Source organism: Danio aesculapii, chromosome 22, assembly GCF_903798145.1.
Source record: "Danio aesculapii chromosome 22, fDanAes4.1, whole genome shotgun sequence".
NCBI classification, from domain to species: domain Eukaryota; kingdom Metazoa; phylum Chordata; class Actinopteri; order Cypriniformes; family Danionidae; genus Danio; species Danio aesculapii.
Window position 1 is genome coordinate 6,916,961 of NC_079456.1, and position 22,692 is coordinate 6,939,652.

The following is a 22,692-nucleotide window of genomic DNA, read 5'->3' on the forward strand; positions in this document are numbered from 1 at the left end:
ATTGTTTTTTTGTGTGTGTGTGTGTGTGTGTGTGTGTGTGTGTGTGTGTGTGTGTGTGTGTGTGTGCGTGTGTGTGTGTGTGTTTGTCACGCTACTAGTGTTTGTTTAAAAAAGAAGGTAATATTGGAAAAGCACAACAGGTATGCTAATTGAGAATCCCCCCCCCCCCCCCCCCCAGATTTTGATTAGCGTTTTATTATACATTTTTATGATTGTTATTATTGTTATTATTAGTATTATTTTTACAGGATAATTCAGTGACTAGTAACTTTTATGTTATTCAACAAAGAAATCCAACTGACACACATAGTACGAAAAACAAATGCTATGGTCAGTTGTTACCGGTTCCCAACATTTTTCAAAATACCTTTTTTTTGTGTGTGTGTTCAACAGATGAAAGAAATTTAAGCGTTTGGATCGAGTATTAAGTAAACGATGACTGTTTAATTTTGGGTGAACTATCGCTTCTAAAATTACCTGGACTGAATATTTTTCTATTTGAATGTAAACTATTTTCCTATATTTTATACCTTCTATATAGTATATCTACGGTAAAAGAAATTACTGAATGGAGTAGTTTTCAATAAGAAAACACCTTTTTGCAAAAGTTTACTCTGTTTTCATTATCAGAAAATGCAAAAATCTCCATAAAGCTGCACAATGGTTAAATGATTGACATGTTTGGACTTTTTCAAACTAACTTCATTTGTTTTAGTTTTTTTTTAATTAAGAATAGATGGACCAAAGTGTGATATTATTATTAGTGGAATGTATTCTGAGTGAAACTAACACTTCTTATTAGCAGCGTCACTTCATATATGCAAGTTGTAGACATGAGAGATGATTACACTATTCAGCTGAACATCAAACCTTTATTTTTTACATGCAAATAGTTTTGCGTGAAATATATTCAAGGTTTCACATTTCACACTCGCATTATAGGATGGCACAGAGAGAGTTTTTGACAAACAGTAAATTTGTATGTTGTTTTTCAGTAAAAATGTTTCTTGCAAAAGAGGAAGTCGAATGGTGGAAGTAGTTTTAGCATGCCTGCTGAAACACACAGGCAATGGCCATGGTCTCGAGCTGTTTGTTCCTCAAGCTTGCTGTCAAACCACATTTCTTTCCAGATCTGCAAACGAGGTCTTGTGTGGGCCTGTGCACCACTAAAACAATACATTGAAATCATCTGTTTGCTATTAAAATATATCATGCAGGTTGGTAATATATATCGTATACTGGAGATTTGATCATGTTTTTTGTGAGGTTTTTACTTGAGTTACACCATCAGATAAATTACATTATTCTATCGATGTTTTTTGTAGTGCTTTTCATTATAAATATCTTTCAGAGTAGCTTTACAGAAAAGGCATGTTTCCACATTATACATAACAGCAATCAGTAGCAGAATATGTCAATGTACAGTTTCAGGATTTCAAATCATGCGATTAATGACTGTATTTGCACAAGTAAAGATTAAAGGACGTGCAAAAACTAAAAAAGGAGAAACTGAAAACCACCTGCTAAGCAAAGCTTGGGGAAAAAAAAAGCTGAGCCAGATATAGTTGGTCAGAATTATTAGCCCCCCTGAATTATTAGCCCCCCTGTTTATTTTCCCCCCAATTTCTGTTTAACAGAAATAAGAGTTTTGAACACATTTCTAATCATAATAGTTTTAATAACTCATTTCTAATAACTGATTTATTTTATCTTTGCCATGATGACAGTAATTAATATTTGACTAGATATTTTTCAAGACACTTCTATACAGCTTAAAGTGACTTTTAAAGGCTTAACTAGGTTAATTAGGCTCTGTTAGACATCATTTAGGAAATATGTAAAAGAGAAAAAAAATTAAAAAGGGGGCTAATAATTCTGACTTCGACTGCAAATAGTTTTTTTGTGAGATTGATTGGTAAAGTACACTTTCAAAACACTGATAATTAATTTCGCTTTAAATTCACTTATTAGGAATATTACTTGATGCTAATTTTAAAAATTCAGTACACATAAAATAAATGTATTAAATTAAATTCTATAGGAAATACAAATATTTTATGATATATTATATCATACAAACACCGTATTTGTCTTTTTGAAGCATGAATGGAACAGTACTGACTTTACATTTAGTAATTTACCACATGCTAAAGCTACTTAAAATTGAAGAGGCGTTCAGTAATTCAATAAGAAGCAGTACACACAAGAAAAGCTAATAATACAAAGGAATTGTTCTCAGTAGGGTTGGGTATCGTTTGATACCAGTGCTAAATCGACACTTTGAAAATGGTATGAGTGCCACAGCGGTGCCTGAACCGATACTTTAAGCCACAAAATTATGGCGGAAAACTTTTTATTTGACAAAAAAAATATTTTAATTAAACAATATAATTAAAGTAAACACCAATTCATATTTTATAATATTTAAATTGCATTAATATATATTTTTTAATCATTTGTTTGTTAGCATGAATGCAAGATTTGCATTGTGCAATTAACATTACATTAGCTTACTACTAACCTGTAGAAAGCTGTCATCAAAATCAGTTAAATCTTTCTAGGAATGGGGCTAGAGTCATCACGGAGACATGTAAACACCTTAGTCAAACTATTGCCGCCATGTAGGACATTTCGCTGCGTTTGGAAACAGGATAGTGTACAGTATAAACACACAAGTGTTTGTCACTATTCTCTGCACCTATGGAGTCAGTAAAGGACCGTGGACACTTTTATTGCGAAAGTTTTTTTCTTTCCATTCTTCATGCGCATACAGTATCAAGTTCCATTAAAACAACACTCTTGCACCAGTACACCATACTCTTATTCAATACCTCAGTATGTCACGAGAGGCATGCATAAAAATGTTCCAATGAAAGTGAAAGTGCAAAACTGCTGTTAAAATAATAATTTTTTAAATGAAACTCCGGTGGTAACGTTAATAGTGTGGTGACACATTGTCGTTTATCATTCTAAATTATAACATGTCAAACAGGATCATGAAAGGAACATTCATAAAGTAACTCGTATCATAATATTGTCTTATTCACATTAAAGCAAATAATTGGATTACTGATGTCCATGTAAACATAGTCACTGAATGTGCCAGATGGCGCAAGATGTCAAAGACCTCTACATTTAAGTTGATTATGTGCGCTGTACTGCACGCTTTGCCCTCCATAAATTCCTAAGCAACAAGAGCAAACACCTAACATCGACGACAGTGTTCGTACACTGTAAAAAATGCAGGGTTCCACACAATTCATTCATGTTGATTAGGTTAACTGAACACTTTTAACAAATTTATGTTAAATGAGTTGTCTCAATGAAATCTCAAGTATTGTGTTCTTTCAGCTCATTTAAAATCAGAATCAGGATCAGTTTTATTGCCAAGTGTGCTTCACACACACAAGGAATTTGTTTTGGCTACAGAAGCTTCCAGTGTACATAAAGTGACAAGTGACAACACAAAATAAATATGAAAAAAAATAAAAGATAAACATTAAACAGATGCGGTTAGTCAAGAAACCTGGATGTTGAGTTGTATGTACAGACTGTTATAAATTGTTATAAATATACAGGTTATAAGTTGCTGTGTACAAGTGCGAATGTAGAAAGTATTGCATTGTATATTAGCACCAAATTAGTTTGAAAGAGCAAAAAACTTACATTTTTTTGTGTAACCCTCAAAGTTGTTTAGAGATAATGACACAACGTGTACCTATCTGTGCCTTTGATGCACGCTTCTTGCATTCTTGTCGCAGCACCAGTGGCACCGAAATTAGGCACCAAAATTCATATGCTGATTCGGTCCGGTGCATACCGGTCACATTGGTATACGGCACCGCATTTCAGTACACAACCCTAGTGCTCAGTGAGAATTAAATGCTAGTGTAAGCACGGGAAGTGTTATTTTTGTTAGTTTTTTTTAGAGAGAGACAAGTGTTTCTACAGGTGGTTTGTCAAGACCACTCACCTATGTGAAGGTCACTTCATAAATACTATATATTATTTTTTTGACAAATCATCAGCAGCAGCAGCAGCGTCTTGCGATGATGCCTGCATATACCACCTCATCCTCTTTTTCAGATGAATTATTATCATTATGAAAAAAAAAACATGAGCATAATAGAACGAAAAACATCAAATTTGCTAACCGCTTAAATTATTCACGAGTAATAATAGTTATAAATTATTTTACCAATGGATGTGCTAGTTTTGTCAGGAGTCTGAACTGTTTTTACATAAGAATACATAAGAATGATTAAAGCGATAACATTTTCTTAACCTATAGATTTACGTCTTTGTAAAATGCTTTGTTGTTTCAGGTATATTGTATTTTAATTCTTAATTTTGTTTTTACAAATATGTCAGCATGATGTAACACTTGCCTTATTGACCAGTTTTTCTTTTGTGATTCGTGCAGGTCCAGATGATCCCGACTACAGGAGCACTGAGCAGATATCCAGCGATAGCGGTGGCAGAAATCAGGATGATGTGGAGCTCTAGATATGGTGGCTTAGTTTGTGAGATATTATTATTAACAGAATTTGAAGGACAAGATGACTGTAAGGTAGGATGTTTCAAGTTACAGGTATTTTCAGAAAATGTGACAAAAGACATAGTCAAACTGAGGTCAGTTGTAGTTTTTGAAGATTTAACTTTGAAGTTTCAACCTTTCGACATTTCAATGTTAATTCAATGAAGGTCTGCTGTCTGGGTTGCCTGCCCTGTTTCTCTGACCATCAGTAGCTATGTTTCCATCCGAAAATGCAAGTTAAAACTGGATTATCGCATAAAAGATGTGCGAATAAAGCAGCGTTTCCATCCATCAAGTAAAAACGAACAGTCACGTCCTGATTAACTGGCACCAAATATCAACAGTAAAATGGAATTTGCTGCAGAAGGAGAAGCTGCGTCAATCGTTCCTTTTTAATAAATGAGTTGCGCCTCAGAAGGCAATCCTGACAGGTAATGAACGCGCCGTGTCAGTAGAAGGCATGAGACGCGGAGCACAAATGCTTTTGATTCTGGAGGTCATTAATAATAAAATAACACTGATACTGAAATGGTTAAGGCATTTTAGAACAACATTTCAGATGTTTCATAATGTGCTCAGCCTGCTGGATTGTCCACTTGCGCCCAATTTTATCATCACATGATCTCTTATAACAAAGTCACATGACTTTTTTTTAATGCACAAACTGGCATTTGGTCAGTAAAGGTGTTTCCATCGTAGTTTATGCGCATCTTTTCTTATCGAATAAAAAGTTTATCCTACTCAGTTGTGTGCATATGTTTTTATGCGCATTTTCAAAATGTATGCGCATCTTGGCGTTACCATCAACCGTTTTTTTATGTGCATATCCAAAATACACCTAAAAATAGGTTGATGGAAACCTAGCTACTGTCTTTTGTTCTGTTTTCCCATGATGATTTTGTCAGTGATTGCTCTGTGTATTTGTAACTTGGTTTATCAGGTTTAGTAGAATAGTCAGACAAGCAGTGGTCAATACAGGAGCAAACAGATGTATAAGGGCAATCCAGAGTCGTAGTCAAAAGGCAGGCAGATGGTCAGAAGGCAGGCAGTAAACAGGATGAAACAAATAAACAAGGCAAAGGATCAAAACCACGGCAAAGGCAGACAAAGGAAACGCGTTGTAATGTCACTGTAGCAGATAACAAGACTCAGCAATCGTGTTTGTGTTTGAGCCGTATTTATAGTCCATGAATCAGTCCTTGAGCAGCTTCAGCTGTGCCAGTGTAATCAGTGGAGATTTGGAGCAGGTGTGTTTGTGTGGCATGACTGAATATGTAGTCCATTTACAAGCAGATTTGGAGTCCTATGTGTGTAAATGTTTAACAAGCGAACAATAGTGGTTGTAGATCGCTGGTGATCATGACAGTATTTAAGTCCTAGTGTTTTATTAGTTCTTTGACCAGTCTTTTCTATGGCAAATTTTTGCTCATTCACCATCTCCATCTTTGTACATCCAGCCAAGACAGTATTCACAGTGAAGCACACCAGCATTTGATATGCATTGAACACCAACATTAATAATATGGAATGAGCTGACTGATGCTTATTCAATCTGCTTCTTAAGTGTGACGTCACGCAAAGTGGCTTCCAGGTCCAAGCGCTCTCAGGCTGTATGGGGAGACTCATCAAATGGTAATATTAACCGTTTACAAAGCGCTGTAATTAATTTTTTATAAATTGTTAACATTTTGGTATTTGTGCTGCAGCAAGTGCAGAGACCAATGTGTACACTATGATTTTATATAAGATTCACTTTAATGTGTGATATGAATAAAAAGTGATCATAAATGAATATTTTCTCAAATCAAATGAGTGGCGGCTTGGACCCGGAAACAGTATTCCATACGTCACGACTTTAACAAGCAGATATGCCACTGATTAAACAGTAAATTGCACTTGAAATTATGATATTAAGAAAATTCACAGATGATTTTTGCACTGATGATTTGAAACTGATTTGGTCTGTAGAAAAGTCTAAAGGTCCCAGTATTATTTGTTGGCGAACAGATGTTTGCCTCATATGAAACTGTTATTCTCTAACAGTCGCCATTGTTGTGAGCATGTTGCCAGCATGTTAAATTTGTTTAAGGAGTCAAGGAAGTAACATATGGCCCGTTTCCACTGAGTGGTATGGTACGGTTCGGTTTGGTACGCTTTTATGGCCGTTTCAGCTGTCAAACAAGCGTACCGAACCGAACCGTACCACTTTTTCGGCACCCTTTCAAAAGGGTACCAAACAATGAGCCTGAGGTGCGAGCGGTTTCGCTTTCTTGCTTGCGCTCGCGCGTGTCTAACATCTGAAATAACAAACTTCTTGAGCTGATGATAATAACCTGCGCTTGATTATTGATGTGCTTTTGAAACCCGATCCTGTCAGACACTGACAAACGCGAGAGTGAAGCGCGAAGAAAAAGGAGAAGCTGGAAAAAAGGAGCACATTATTATTTCAGCAAACATGAACAAAATGCCATGATTAACTAACTTATTATCTTCACTTTTTGGACTAATATAAACTGGGAATGGTGGAATTACTGTCTAACAGAGACTACATGTGCTGCTGAAGATTACAGATACAGATGAGAGGTTTTCACTGACTGTGGGCTATATTTTGTGTTGTTTTGAACCTAAATACGGACGAAATGTCTGCTATATGTAGTTCCTCTGTAGTTGATAACATATCAGAGACTGTAAAGAGCTGTATGTGTTTAAATAGGTTCATTTATTTAGTTATTTAATATACTTACAGACGTTACAGTAGGCTGTTTCACACTGTCATTGATCTGCAGTTATAATCAACTCATGTTCATTGAAAGGTTAGTAATAAACATTTCTACACAAGTATTTATGTGTATGAAGCATCTGTGTTGTGAGAAGTGCTTCTCATATGATATGTGAGCGACCCATACAGCTTTATTGTAGACATTTCCTCGAGCGAGAATGACGTCGACTGAAACTTTCTGTCATACACCACGCCCACCAAAAGGGTACCCTTGTTAATGGAAACGCAAGCCTGATAAAGGTGACCCGTACCAAACCGAACCGTACCGTACCATACCAGTCAGTGGAAACGAGCCAATAAAGGGATGCATGCAACAAATAAACCGTTTTGGACATGGTCCTTTAAAGGTTCGGGAAACCCTCTAGTACTTTTTTTGAGATGTTAACAGATTTGTGTGTGTTGATCATCAGTTAATGATCATCAGCTTTAATTTTGGGGAAAACTGGATAATTTTGAGCTTTTGTCAGCTAATTTCATCTTCCGGGTTCAAAATCATTTCGGGGCGGGATCAAAATCCGTGACGTAACGTCGATCTTCCTGTCCAGAGATGACTTGTCGGTTTCTCATTATTATTCATAGCAGAGTTTTCTCATCCTATGAGAAGACCTTGCTTCTTAATTTATTTATGAGAGCATGTGTTTATCCTGCCAAGCTGTGATACCGCGCTTGCGCATGGCATGGAGTATTAGCTGTTCATTAAGGGTCGTATGTGTTTGTTTCCATGATCCACAGGGTTTGTTTCATGTTTTTGCAGCAAGCATTTTTGTCAGAAGAGGTGTACGAGAATTGGAGAATGGCGGACTTTGTCTTTTATCAGTTGAGTTCATTACCATTCAGACACATCCCCTATATCCGTGCTGCTGTGTTCCCCTGTTTAAAATCCTCCAGATTACCGGCAGTCTTAATGGTTTGGACCAGGGAACGTGACCTTCTGCACTACTATCCATTGTGTCTGCATTCAGACCCAGGGATTGAGAAGGAGAGAAGTCCTCCTCATTTATAATGTTTATATAAAACGATTATCTATATAATGATATAACAGATTGTGGTTATGTGTATATGAAATTACAAATAGCATATATAGCAGGGCATTAAATTACTTACCATTTATTTCCTTGCATTTTAACTCTGTAAACTATAAAATCATGGGTCTCCTCACAGTTTGTGTCTCATTTTGTGAGCCAAATGACAGCAGCTGTTCGCTCCCCTCTTTCTCCCCTGCTCTGATGGCTACGCCCACTCCTCCCTCTGCTCGTGGAGCTCCACCCCCATCATGAAGCATTTTTTGAAAAACCTCTGAGGTAGACTTCAACTGAAAGAGGGAATTTCATGATCCTTTAAAAGAGTAACTAGTTATAGCTACTAGTTACTTCTCACAAATAGTAACTGAGCTAGTAACCGAGTTACATAATTTTAGAAGTTTGCCAGGGAAAGTAGGGGTGGGCGATATGACCTAAAATTAATATCACGGTATTTTTCATCTTTTGAACGGTGACGGTATAATATCATGGTATTACTTTCAATAGCAAAATAATATACATCTCAAGGAAGAACAGACAAAAGAAAGTCTCACTTCTATCACTCTTTAAAAGTTTTGGTTTGGGTCATTGTAAATGCTCAGTCTCGTTATGAGCTGATCTTCATTTCTCTGTGTTGGTGGAATAAAGCAGGCGAGTCAGCCGCACCAATTTATGAGCAGACAGAGCAGGATTCTCATGATGACCACCAGCGCAATTCCGCTCTTTGTTATGAGCTGTAGTTTCAGTGTAAACTTAGTAAAGGTGAGTTTCTTTGGCGATGATGTGTACAATGTTAGATTTTATATTTAGCGGACATTTGCGCTGAACACGCGGTGAATGCAACGCATCGAGATTCGGGCACCTTCTCCGAAAACACTCGATTGATCTCAGCTGGCGGATCAACATTTACCTCATGTCATGATCGCTGTCATCTGCGCCATTATTATTATTATTATAACTTTAGGTGAGGTTTGCAAACCTGTGCACTTTTCACTCTTCAGCCGTTTGCATTTCCTGCAGTAAAAAAAAGCTCCCTGTTATCTGACAGCGGGAAGCGTTGAGGGACTGACAGCTAATATACCAATACCAATACAGCGGCAGGGTAGAGCGATTCAGCAAGTTTTTAGAGAAAATCAAATCAGATTGCACTACAACCATTATATTCAGACACACAAATGCTCCCAAATATATTATGAGGGCGCATAGATTACATTTCGGGCGCTCATGCGACCAAAATGGTTGCAATTTCGAGCCCTGTAGTATAAGGACAGGTATTCAGACCACAACTGAACGTTTGAAGAAAATTGAATGCCTTATTATTTAGAATTGGCTATTATTGATGTAAATGCAGGCGTTCAAGGCGCATAATTGATTTATACCGGTATTGACGGTATTAGAAAATCCATGTCGTGGCGTAATGTCACACCGGTGATGACTATGACACCGGTGTACCGCCCACCCCTAAGGGAAAGTAACTATTGCGTTAATTAAAAAAAACTAATTTGTCAAATGACTATAAAATAAATATAAAACATTGTACACTTATCTACACTATTATAATGTTGTTGTGAGACAATATAAGAGACAAATTAAACATACCATTATAAATATTATCATTACAATAGTTGCACAATAAAACAGTACGTGGTTTAGGAATTTGAGTATTTAATTAATATGTGTTTGCGGTGGAGAAAAGTCATGTTATAGTTGCTTTGATGTTGTGGCTTCATTATTCTTAGCCATATCATAACTATATATATATATTTTTTATCAATTTAAGATAATAGATGCACATTTCAGAGGGGGTGCATTTATCTGCAGGACACCGACCCTCCAGGACCAAGTTTGCCCATCCCTGTTCTAGGGGCATTTTATGGAGTATATAAATGAGTATAAATATATAAATGAGTATATATATATTTTTCCTTGCCTAAGCTATATACCGACTATGATAAGACATCAGAGAACAATTAAACTTATTGAACCAATGCAGTATATGGCACCTTTAAGGTAAATAATTAGATTACTGATGTCTGTGTAAACATAGTCAGTGTGAAGTCTTGTTTACATGTTACAAACATTACTCTTTGTGGATTACTCCCGGATGATGTTTGGTCTTGTTTTAACCTGTGCCTGTTGGATTTTGTATCCTCGCCTCCATTGCATGCACAGGTCTTTACAAAAATTATATACCCACTGTAAACAAGCAATTTTTTTTTTTTATTATTATTATATATCTTTATATAATATATATTTTTAATTAGCAAATAAACCAAATCTAAAGGAGAATAAAATCACACAATGTGCATGTACACAGACACTTTAATTCTTTTCTGAAGCAAGATAAATGCATTTACAATTAATTAAAATATAACAAATACAAAATACACTGAAAAAAAAATGCGATGTAGCATGTATTTTAGCTAAAAGAATTATTCTTAAATGTGGAAACAGGGATTTAATTAAACATTTTATCTGTACAATAATGTCAAATTTAAAAATACAGGAATAAACAAAACATATAGAATAATCATCTTATTAAAACACCTATTAAGTAATTGCTTGCCAAATAGAAAAATTCAATGAAATTAGCCATGTTTTTTTTTTTTTTTTTTTTTTTTTTTTTTTTTTTTTTAAGTAATTCAGCTTTGCGTTTGCTACAAGTTATCTAAGCAAATAATTCCTGTGGAACCAAAATCACTCCATAGGTTTCTACCAGGAAAATATATGATTCATTATTGTTGAGAGTCTAATGTTTTGTCCCGTTCAACCCTGTTAGATCTAAAGTCATAAACCAGAACTGAAATTCCAGCCACACACACCAAAGCGGACAAAAATAGTCGGATCCCAGCTTCAGTAGGACCACAACATTGAACAGAGTCTGAAAGATGAAAACAACATAGAAAGTAATGGACAATTAAAATGAAATGAAAACAGATTTTAATAACTTGAATTCCAAGACCAACAGCAAACATATAGAGAAAATAGGGTATATAAATGTACCTGGACATGGTTGACAGAGTGTGTTGATGTCCAGATGTATGGTCTGGCTGCTGATGGTGTTGTTGATCACACAGATGTAGGTGTTTTTATCCTGATATTCCACCTCCAGAGGTAGAGAGAGACTGATGCTGAGATCAGACACATTGATGCTGGACAATAAACTGTTTCCTTTGTACCAGGAGAGACTCGCAGCGCTCACATTCACCACTGAACACACCACTGAACAATACTGCACTGATGAAGAGGAGGAGGAAGAACAGTCTCTGCTGAGGACAGGAACAGGGAGATGAGCTGGAAAACACCAGAAAATAGAGAGAAAAACATTTACAGTAAGATGCAGGAAATAGTTCATCATATAATTCCTAATGTCAACTTGTGTGACTATTTCTTTTGAGAAGGGTAAAACCAGCTGTTTAGCAGAACCTTCATTTACCAGATTGAAGAGTTTCATTGTGGATTAACTTGATTTACACATCTGGCGAGCATCCTTATCCAGAGTTTTTCTAATACATTTAACCAGTGCACACACTTGTTCGTTCATTCATTCATTCATTCATTTATTCATTTTCTTTTCAGCTTAGTCCCTTTATTAATCCGGGGTCGCCACAGTGGAATGAACCACCAACTTATCCACCACATGTTTTACGCAGCGGATGCCCTTCCAGCTGCAACCCATCACTGGGAAACATCCACACACACTCATACACTACAGACAATTTAGCCTACCCAATTCACCTGTACCACATGTCTTTGGACTGTGGAGGAAACCGGAGCACCCGGAGGAAACCTACGCGAACACGGGGAGAACATGCAACTCCACACAGAAACGTCAACTGACCCAGCCGAGGCTCGAACCAGTGACCTTCTTGCTGTGAGGCGACAGCACATTACTTCTGCGCCACCGCGTCACCTTTACACACTTGTTGTTTAATGTTATTTATTTATTCATTCTGTCATTTTCATTCGCTTTTTCTGGGGCTGGGTCGCAGAGGCAGCAGTCTTTAGAGAGAACCCCAGACTACCCTCTACACAGACACTTCCTCCAGCTCTTTCGGGGGGATGCTGAGGCATTCCCAGGCCAGCTGAGAGACATAGTCCCTCTAGCGTGTTTTGGATCTTTCCCGAGGCCTCCTCCCGATGGGACATGCCTGGAACACCTCCCTAGGTAGGCGTCCAGGAGGCATCCGAAACAGATGCCCGAGCCACCTTAGCTGACTTCTCTCAATATGGAGAAGCAGCAAATCTAATCCGAGCTTCTCTCGGGTGACAGAGCTTCTCACCCTATCCATAAGGGTGTGCCCTGCCACATTGCAAAGGAAACATATTTCGGCAGCTTGTATCCAAAGCTCATGACCATAGATGAGTGTAGGAACGGTAGATTGAGCAGTCAATTGAGAGCTTTGCCTTCCGGCTCAGCTCCTTCTTTACCACAACGGATCAGTACATCAAACGCATTACTGCTGCTGCTGCACCGATCCGCCTGTCGATCTCACGTTTCATTCTTCCCTCACTCGTCAACAAAACCCCAAGATACTTGAACTCCTCCACCTGGGGTAAGGACTTTCCTCCAACCTGGAGATGGCGAACCACCTTTTTCCGGTGGAGCACCATGACCTCGGAATTGGAGGTGTTGATTCTCATCCCAGCCGCTTCACACTCAACAGCAAACTGCCCCAGTGCATACCGTGGTTTAATGTAATCTGTTAATTATGAGCAGCAAAATAAATATTTATACTTGCATGTGGTGTGTAAAAGGTCTAAAGCAGGGGTGTCAAACTCAATTTCTAGAGCGCTGAAGTCCTGCAGAGTTTAGTTCCAGCCTTGCTTTAACACACTTATCTGTAGGTATCAAACAAGCCTGAAGGTCTCAATTAGTTGGATCAGGTGAGTTAATTTAGGGTTGGTACTAAACTGTGCAGAGCTGCAGCCCTACAGGAATTGAGTTTGACAGACACCTGTGGTCTAAAAGCTTAATTTAAATCCCCATATTTATATCAACAACCCAAAAATGTAAAACTTTTCGTAAAGGTTTCATAAATGTTTATTGCTATCCAAGCTCAATTTGTCAAAACAATAAAATAATAATGAGAAATATTCAGCAGACAGGGAGAACAGAACTGTAATTGGGACTCACCATGTACAGTAACACTGAATGCGAATGTTGATACTGCTGAAGAAGATAAAATAAATGTCAGTGGAATAAAGTGTGTACAAAACAAAACAAAATGAACTCAGAAACTTTCCAGTTTCAAATTATGTAGTTAATTCATCATTAAGATTTGACTTTGTATTGCAGTTAAAAATTAGCATCAAGTTAAAAACAGTTTTTAAAAAATTGTTCATATGAAATGTTCACACACATTTGAACACAACTTCTTGTTCTATCTAATGAATTTTCCAAAAAAAAGATAGTTTAAATTCCAAAACCAACAACAAACATAATAGGGAAAATAATGTAAAATTTACATGGACATGGTTGACAGAGTGTGTGGATGTCCAGATGTGTGGTCTGGTTGCTGATGGTGTTGTTGATCACACAGCTGTAGGTGTTGTTATCCTGATATTCCACCTCCAGAGGTAGAGAGAGACTGATGCTGTGATCAGACACACTGATGCTGGAAAATAAACTGTTTCCTTTGTACCAGGAGAGACTCACAGCGCTCACATTCACCACTGAACACACCACTGAACAATACTGCACTGATGAAGAGGAGGAGAAGGACGAACAGTCTCTGATGAGGACAGGAACAGGCAAACGAGCTGGAAAACATCAGAAAAATAGAATAACATTTACAGTAAGAGACTTTTTTTTTTAACGCCCCCTATTATGCATTATAAAAGGTCATATTTTGGTTTTGGGAGTCTCCAACAACAGGCTAATGTGGACACAATGCCAAAAAAAATCTGTTTATTGTCTTATAATATGCATTTATTTTACTTAATTATCCCAATGACTTTCAAATGATTTGTTCAGCGATTCATCTCCACCCCATTAAGAGTTTACTTGAGAGATACAGTACAAGCCATGCGGAGCGATTACAAATTACAACACACCATTATGCAGAGTTCAGACTGCATGATTTTAGCCTGCATATTTTTTTTTCTGAAATCACAGGCAAATCGGTGCTCGTGCATATGAGTGACAATCACACAGTGTGTACTATCAAAAACGCGACCTGAGATAAATGTCGATGAGTCGCCTGCCTGTGAGATATTTGGCATGCTAAATATCTGGAACTGTCGGCGATTCAAGTCATGCCGTGTGAAATGAGTTTTGACTGAATAACATCGACGATCACCTACAGCCAATGAGAGAGCAACATTCACTTGTGTGTGTGTGTGTGTGTGTGTGTGTGTGTGTGTGTGTGTGCCATTGGTACCCGCAGGCCAGCGGGAGGCTGGGGGAGAAGAAAAATCGCTAATTTTCAGTTTATTTGGACCCAAGAAATGGAGGAAAAACTAGTGGAGGTTTGACAGGAGCACCCGTGTCTGTTTGACGTTTCATACAGAAAGTTAAAAAAGAAAGTTGAGGAGAAATTGCTAATTCCCTTCAAACCCAGGTGAGCACACATGTACATTTTATACCCCATTGAAGGCTTCTTTTTCATTATGTAGTTAATAACAAAAGATATACTATTTGTTTTTGGCTGTGAGACGTAGTTTGGACGAAGTTGTCGGCGATTCTTCCTATTGTAAAGTCATGCAATGTGAAATCCCCTGTTGCCGATTCATCTTGCAGTGTAAACAAAGCAGCGACAAAACGCTAGCCCAGATAGTCATGCAGTGTGAAAACATCTGTGACACGACTACTTTGAAAATCATGCAGTCTGAACTCGGCATAAAAAACATATTTTGCAAGCAAGAGATGAACAGGATGCAGCCATTTTAAATCTCACTTACATGTTGTGATTTGGAAAAAACTGGTCATTATGAACTGTGTACTGACAAAGTCCCATACATTTAATAGTCTTTTCTGATTTTTCTTTTAATAACAACTAGCCGGCAAATCCCACGCCACATTACAGGGTAGGTTATTATATTAATATTCAGATAAGTGACAGGAATAAATGCACCACAGGGTTGGCTATACTGTGCTATAGTTTATTCCCACTACTACATCTCTCATTGATCTGTGATTTGATCATCTACAGTCATGATCAATCCCATCTCTGTCACTTAACTAGTGGGGTGGAAGGGAAGGGCAGGTTAATGTTTTGCCAGATCTGGCACCTTATATTTGGTTATGTTACATATTGGTGTCAATATGAAACTGCAAAAGATTTGAACCCAAGACAGTTCATATATTTGACTCGGAGTCACCTTTTTTTAATCAGTAAATTTAAACGTAGTGCACTTTTCAGAATTAATCTTCAGCTATATGTTTTTATTCACTTAGAGCTGTTACACAGCATATGAAAGGTAATTTTCAAAAAATCCATAATATGGGCTCATTAGGGAATAGTTCAAAATATAACCCTGCTGAAAAACCTAGATTAAACCAGCCTAGGCTGGTTGGCTGGTTTTAGCTAGTTGACTAGCCTGGTTTTAAAGGGGTTTTGGCCATTTCCAGGCTGGTTTCCAGCCATTTCCAGCCAGGTCTTAGCTGGTCAGGCTGGAAAATGACCAGCTAAATCCAGCTAAAACCAACTTGACCAGCCTGGTTTAAGCTGGACATAGCTGGTCTTGCTTGGGCTCCCAGCCTGGCTAGGCTGGTCATGCTGGTTTTAGCTGGTCATTTTCCAGCCTGACCAGCTAAGACCAGGCTGGAAATGGCTGGAAACCAGCCTGGAAATGGCCAAAACCCCTCTAAAACCAGGCTGGTCAACCAGCTAAAACCAGCCAACCAGCCTTGGCAAACATCTTCACCTAGTAGATTTCTATTACAATTAACATGCTTACAGACCTGTTGTTTGTAACCTTTTAATGAAAATTAACCATGTTCCGTACACTTTTCGCTATTCAGTACACCCAAATGACCACTCCTCCGTCATTTAAAGCCAAATAAGCATAGTTGTGTGTTCATTCTCTGGGCGAATATTTATTGCACATTGCAAATTTTGATTCATCTTTTTTGGACCAGTAGTACCACGTGTATGGAAGATGATAGGTGTTAACGGTGTTCCGTAAATAGTAAAAAATAAAATAGAGTTCCAGTCATGTTCCAGTCATTGCTTGAAATCTTATTAAAAACCAATGTCAGAATATACTATTATTGTGTTTAGTTTGAAGTTAATGTTATATTTAATAACTTTTTTTATGAACGTTTGAAATGATATAACTATAAAATTATTTAATTTTTATGTCATTTTTTTTATCACAGCATGGCAATTTAAAATATTAAAACATTAAATTAATGCAAATTAACACTAACTTGTCTGACCTTTTCAGAATATAAATCATAACTGCACAAAGATTATCCAAACAGCGTTTGCAGCCTGCTCAGGCTCTCTCTGGTGGAGAGTTGCATCATGCGGTCATCACCCACAACTGACGTTTAAACATCCCCATTTCAAAGCATTTATTCAACAAAAATGTATTTAACAATTTGTAATAACGTAATATTCATTTCATAAAGACTGTAATACTGTGTGATGCATAAATTAAATGCAAACGCATATTGTCGTTGCTCTAAATGTCTCTTTTCCAAAGTGACACTCGCCTCTTTAGCTTGCCCACTGTCCAATTTCATGCGCACTAGGTGGATGTAGCAAACTTACTGAATTTTTTTTTGGAAACATATGGTAGAAGGGTTTATGTTGTGCTTGGGGGTGAAAGAGTGAGAAATAAAGATTACACAGATATATAGCTTGTCTACAACCCATAAGTATTTATTCAGACATTGGCGTTAAAAGTTATCATTGTGTACAGAAAATGGTTAGTCTACTTTAATTATAAGCAGCAAAATAAATATTTACACTTTTACATGTGGTGTGACAAAGGGCTAAAGCCTAAATTTTAATGCCCAAATTTATACCAACATCCCAAAAATTCAAAACATGCCATAAAGGCACATAAAGGTTTATTGCTATCCAAGCTCAATATTTTAAAACAATAAAATAATAATGAGAAATACTCATCAGACAGGGTGAACAGACCTGTAATTGAGACTCACCGTATACAGTAACACTGAAGTTGTGTGTGGTTGGTTTTTTCTTGCCGCTGATGGTTATTTGATAAACTCCAGAGTCTGCTGTACTGGTGTTCATGATGGTCAGAGATCCAGTCTGATTATCCAGCTTCAGTCTGTTTCTGAATCCCACAGCATCACCATCAAATGTGAAGGAGGTTCCAGAATCTAGATCCATTTGAGCTATCTGAGTGTTTTTATGTCCAAACTTCCACGTCACCACATCATCTTCCTTTAGTTCAGCAACACCAGACTCCAGAGTGACTGAGTCTCCCTCCATTACTGACTTCACTACACCTGAATCAGCAAACACACCTGAAGAACACACAGCCTTTATCACTCATACTTTTTGAATGAAGTTACTTGTAATATATTGCAGGGTGCCACATTGCAGTGTCACTTATAGATGTTCTACCACCAGCAGCCTTTGCTTTTAAGAACAGAATTAAATCATTGAAACTTTGCAGTGAGTCTAATTTCATGGACTCACTGCACATGGGTTAAATGGAGAAATATAGATATTCCACTTTACAATGATTGAGAGGGACATTTTTCAGTACATATTTCATATATTTTGTGCCTAAACCTGAACTTATATTGACATATGTGAACTATATATCAAAAATGAATGGATCACCTGTAATTTGAGTATGAACTCAAAAAGTGGGGTGACAGAGGTTCATTGATTCTAGCATTGTTTTTAACATGGGCAAAACAAATCATTCATTCGCAGTCTCAGAAAAAGCAATAATTTAGTGTTTCAATGACCCTTTAAAGCAAAACACGCATATTGTGGACTATAAACCTTTGTTGTACTTTAAGGGACAAAGGTTTTTAAAGTTTTCCAAAATGACCATTCAACATTTTTAGCTATTTGTACTAGGGCTGCATGATTCTGGCTAAAATGAGAGTCGTGATATTTTTTTTTTACTTAAAATCAAGATCACGATTTTCACATGATTCTGTAGATATAACAATAATAGTAGGGCTATTATTATTGTTATTCGCAAACATATGGTAAAACAACAACAATAATATTAGGCCTAGGTCTACTGTTGGGCTCAATTCTGTATAGACTTGGAATGGTGGACTTTAAATATGTCCTACTTGTTAATTCATAAAGTGATGACATCAGAATACACCCATTCATAATTCTAAAGTTGAACTATTATGTTTGAGACATATGCTTGTCATACGCTATTATGCTGTGTTTGCGACGCGGATATCATGTTAAGTCAATGCAAACGCGCGAATAGACATCCTGCGGCGCGAATGGCGCGAATGGCGCGGCGCGAATGAAGCCTGGATCTTGAGTGCGCGCGGCGAATGTGACGTCATCGCGGAGTTCGCGGATGTTGGCTTTGGGTGCGCGCGACATGATTTCGGCTGGCGGTGCGCACGGCATTTTTTGAGACTCGAGCGAACAGTGCGCGCGGCGCCGCAACTGATTTGAGTTGAATATGAACCACTTTGAAGAGATTTTGTCTGAAACAGGATGACTGTACACACATCTTTATGACCTGTGATCAGAGAGCTAACCAGATGATCAATAATTCCTGACTAGAAATTGCCACAGCAGTGGGAAAGGAGAAAGTTTTTGTTTAAAGGTTTGGAAAAACCTAAAGGATAAGTTTATTAAAAGCAAAAGAGGTCATGGCAAAAGTGGAGACCAGGATACACAATTACAGAAATATGTTTTTACCTCATATATTTTACACTGATTCACAGAATTATTTATTTGATAACTGGAAAGGAATATTTAGACCTATCGGCTGACAATATACTGATGCCCTGTTTCTCTGGGCTTTATTGGTGTAATCACGTTGGAGCATTATTACCCTTTTAGCGTAAGTATAGGACAGATACTAGCTAGACAGTAATGTGTGAATTGTGGAGCGGGCTAAATCTAAAAAACATCTGTATTTTTTAGTAAGTGTGCTTTTTTCGCTTTTATTTTTGCGATAATAAAACATATATTTGTAGATCAACCCATGTTCTGTTGTCATTAATATTTTAAAAAATTGTAATAGGTATAACTGTCCAAGATACGAACAAAAGCAAGTGATGACCAATAATTATTTGCTAGAAATAGCAACAGCAGTGGGAAAGGAGGAAAGTTTATGTTAAAAAGCTTGGAAAAACCTGAGGGATAAGTTTGCCAAAAGAGGCCATGGCAAAAGTGGAGACCCACAATTACAGAATATGTTTTTGTCCACCAGTCATAGCTTTTACACTGATGTATATGTTTGTGGAGCAGGCTAAATAAATAAAAAAACATCTGTATTTTTTTAGTAAGTCTACTTTTTTGTTTAGCTTTTATTCTTGCCATAATAAAAATATATTTGTAGAGCAACTTATGTTCTCTTGTGATTAATATTGCAATAAACTTTAAATGGTAAAACTGTCCGAGATATGAACAAAAGCAAGTGATGCATCAAAGTTTTATTAAAAGAAAAATCTTGAATGGTTATAAAATGCTTATAATCATTAAAATAATGTATAAAGACAATAAAAAATAATTAGTTTAAAAATATTGAACGATATTATGATATGACTTAGTTCCGGAAACTTCCTACTTCTCTGTTTATCCGTCTGATTTTATGGTGGGTTTCTTTTGACTGCCCTGTCGTTTTAAAGAATATCACAACGGCGCACGCGGCAAGTATAAAAGCCTCCTCCATTTCGCAAGGTGCGCGATGCGGTGCCAGGCGAAAGTATAATTCCAGCTTTAACATGTAAATCACGCCTTCCGCGTCTGGTGTGAACACTGCATTAGACCATTTGTTTTCACTGGTAAAATGAAACAGTTGTCATTATCAGATTCCCTCTTGCATTGTTTTCAACATTATATAGACTAGACTAGTTATACTGAGCCAATATACATTTATTTTCATACACAACACTTTGTGTTCGCTATGAAAGAAAAAACATCAAATGCTTGTCGTAATCATAACTCTAAAATGCCATATGGTCTTTTAAAAGATGTGTGCACTTTTGGTTTCACTTTTCACTACCGAGTGCGGCTCATGTTATGTCTGCCGTCACTTTGAGTTCAGTTTGCAACAAACTGAACATTATTCACAACTTTATTACCTGTTACTCACAGCCTATTCAGGTTCTATTCACTACACATTATTAGCTGGTGCATGTGTCCTCTCGGTAGTAAACAAACAGTGTGTGAGCTCATGTGTGATTTCGCAGCCACGAATACATCATTACATTAAGACTGAAATGACATTTTTGGGTGAATTAGACCTTATAAATACAATTTGTGACACTTCTAACTCGATTGGGGGTGTCCATGTTGCTGAGCAATATATACAGTATAAAACAATGCAAAGACTTGTGCGTCCGCCTTTACAGTACTCTCCTGAACTTGAAAATATAATTGGCTGAATCGTAGAATGAGTGTGTATGAATGTTTCCCAGTGATGGGTTGCGGCTGGAAGGGCATACGCGAATAATAACCCCCCCCCCCCCCTGTTTTCAATTTCAACCGCGACCCGGTCCTCACTTCACTAACAGGTCCCTTTCGTTTTCACTATCGCGTTAAGGGCGACGTGATCATCCTTTGCCTAGAGCGGCAGTTCAGCTTGCTCCGGTGCTACGCACACATACACTCCTCCCCAGAGAACACAAAACACACGCCTAGAGCGCCAGTTCAGCTAGCTGGGTGCAATTTAGACACCTCACCTTGAACCTGAGCTGAAATATTTTGAAACTTGAGCGTTGCATGTGTGTAAACAGCTGACGATCCGTAAACAAAGTGGCACGCGTCACGTTTTCAACGTGGCTTTACACGCGATATGAGAATATAAAGAGATAACCTGATACAGCACACGCGGTTACAAGTAACAAAACACAACTAAATACATAATTTACAAGATAGAGTAAACGAGGCAATAATTTTAATCGCACGTACTTACACTGGTGAAATGGGGGAAGAAACTGATTCATGATGCACTGATCCATGTTCTGACAGTCTTCACTGATCCTTCCTTTAACAAACCGATGAAGTCTTCTTTGAAAGCATGTAGTTTTCAGAAGCACTCGATCTGCTCAAGGCTAGGCTATATTACTGATGTTTCATCTTTGATTAGACTGTCAATAATATCCATTTGCACAGCGTGACTTCATTCAACCGGTGTCTCTCTGTGTGTGTGTGAGACTTTTTTTCTGTTAGTGGGCGGGGCCGCAGGTTTCAAATCTCCCGGGTTTGCGCGCGCAACTACTTGTGTTTTGTAGCCGCGTCATCACGAAACACCTAATGACTCGTTATCAAGACGACTCGTTTGAAGCACTATGAGTCGACTCTTTTATAGATGAATCAACAGTTTTAAACACTGTACACTTACAGATTTAAGCCTTAGCTGGATATTTCACTTCACTTAGAGCTGTGTTACACACTATATGAAAGGCATTTTCAAAAACCCATAATATGGGCTCTTTAAGGAATGTATTTTGAAAACTGGAAAAAAATGTAATGCCCATTACAATTTAAAAAAAAAACCTGATGGTTTGAAGCAGAAAACTGAAGAACGTCAGATTTCTCAATATACCAGTAAAGTAAAACAAATTTAATTCTCACAATCTAGAGCAAATATCACAGTGATGCATGGTGTTATTTATATCTTGTACTTTTGAAACCTATGAAAACTTAAAGTTTAAAAACTTACCAAGCAGACACAAACAGCAAATGACAAACGAGCAAAACATTTTCTTCACTAGTTCAGAAAGTGCTGTAGAGATGGTCTATAGTCTTACTCTTACTGTGGCTAACGCTACTTTGTGTTTGAGAGAAGTGCAGTTTCAGCATTTCTCAACCTGAGTTCCAGCATGTTTAGTTCCCCCCTCCTCCGATGTGTCTCTTACTGTCTGTTGCAAACATTTTATCTTATTTTCTTGCCTTCCTCCATGTTGATAGACACGGCTTAAAGATATAATGAAAACTGTCCTTGTTTACTTGTATTTCGCCTGTTCCAAACCAGTTTCTGTTAAACATAAAAGAAGATATGTCGAAAAATGTTTGGAATTACAATTGACTTCCATAGTAGGGTCATTCTACAGAAACATTCACATTTTTTTGTTTGGCAAAATCTATTTCTTTCTTAACATTTAAAATGAAACCAAATTAATCAATCACGTTGTGAAAACACATAAATGACAGCTTATGATTTTTTTGATATATATATATTAGTACATTTATTTAAAGATATACCATTTTTTG

The 22,692-nt window shown here is 37.3% G+C and overlaps 1 protein-coding gene across 1 annotated transcript; it reads right to left on the reverse strand.

Annotated features, from left to right (window-relative positions):
• Positions 1-10,997: 10,997 nt before the first annotated feature.
• LOC130216128 (uncharacterized) lies at positions 10,998-22,226 on the reverse strand. The gene is made up of 5 exons (XM_056448018.1): positions 22,142-22,226; positions 17,451-17,780; positions 14,062-14,098; positions 11,339-11,601; positions 10,998-11,216 (listed from the first exon to the last, which is right to left on the reverse strand). Exons 1-5 carry the CDS (start codon positions 22,179-22,181, stop codon positions 11,071-11,073), a joined length of 816 nt encoding a protein of 271 aa, XP_056303993.1. The 5' UTR covers positions 22,182-22,226; the 3' UTR covers positions 10,998-11,070.
• Between the last annotated feature and the right edge of the window lie 466 nt (positions 22,227-22,692).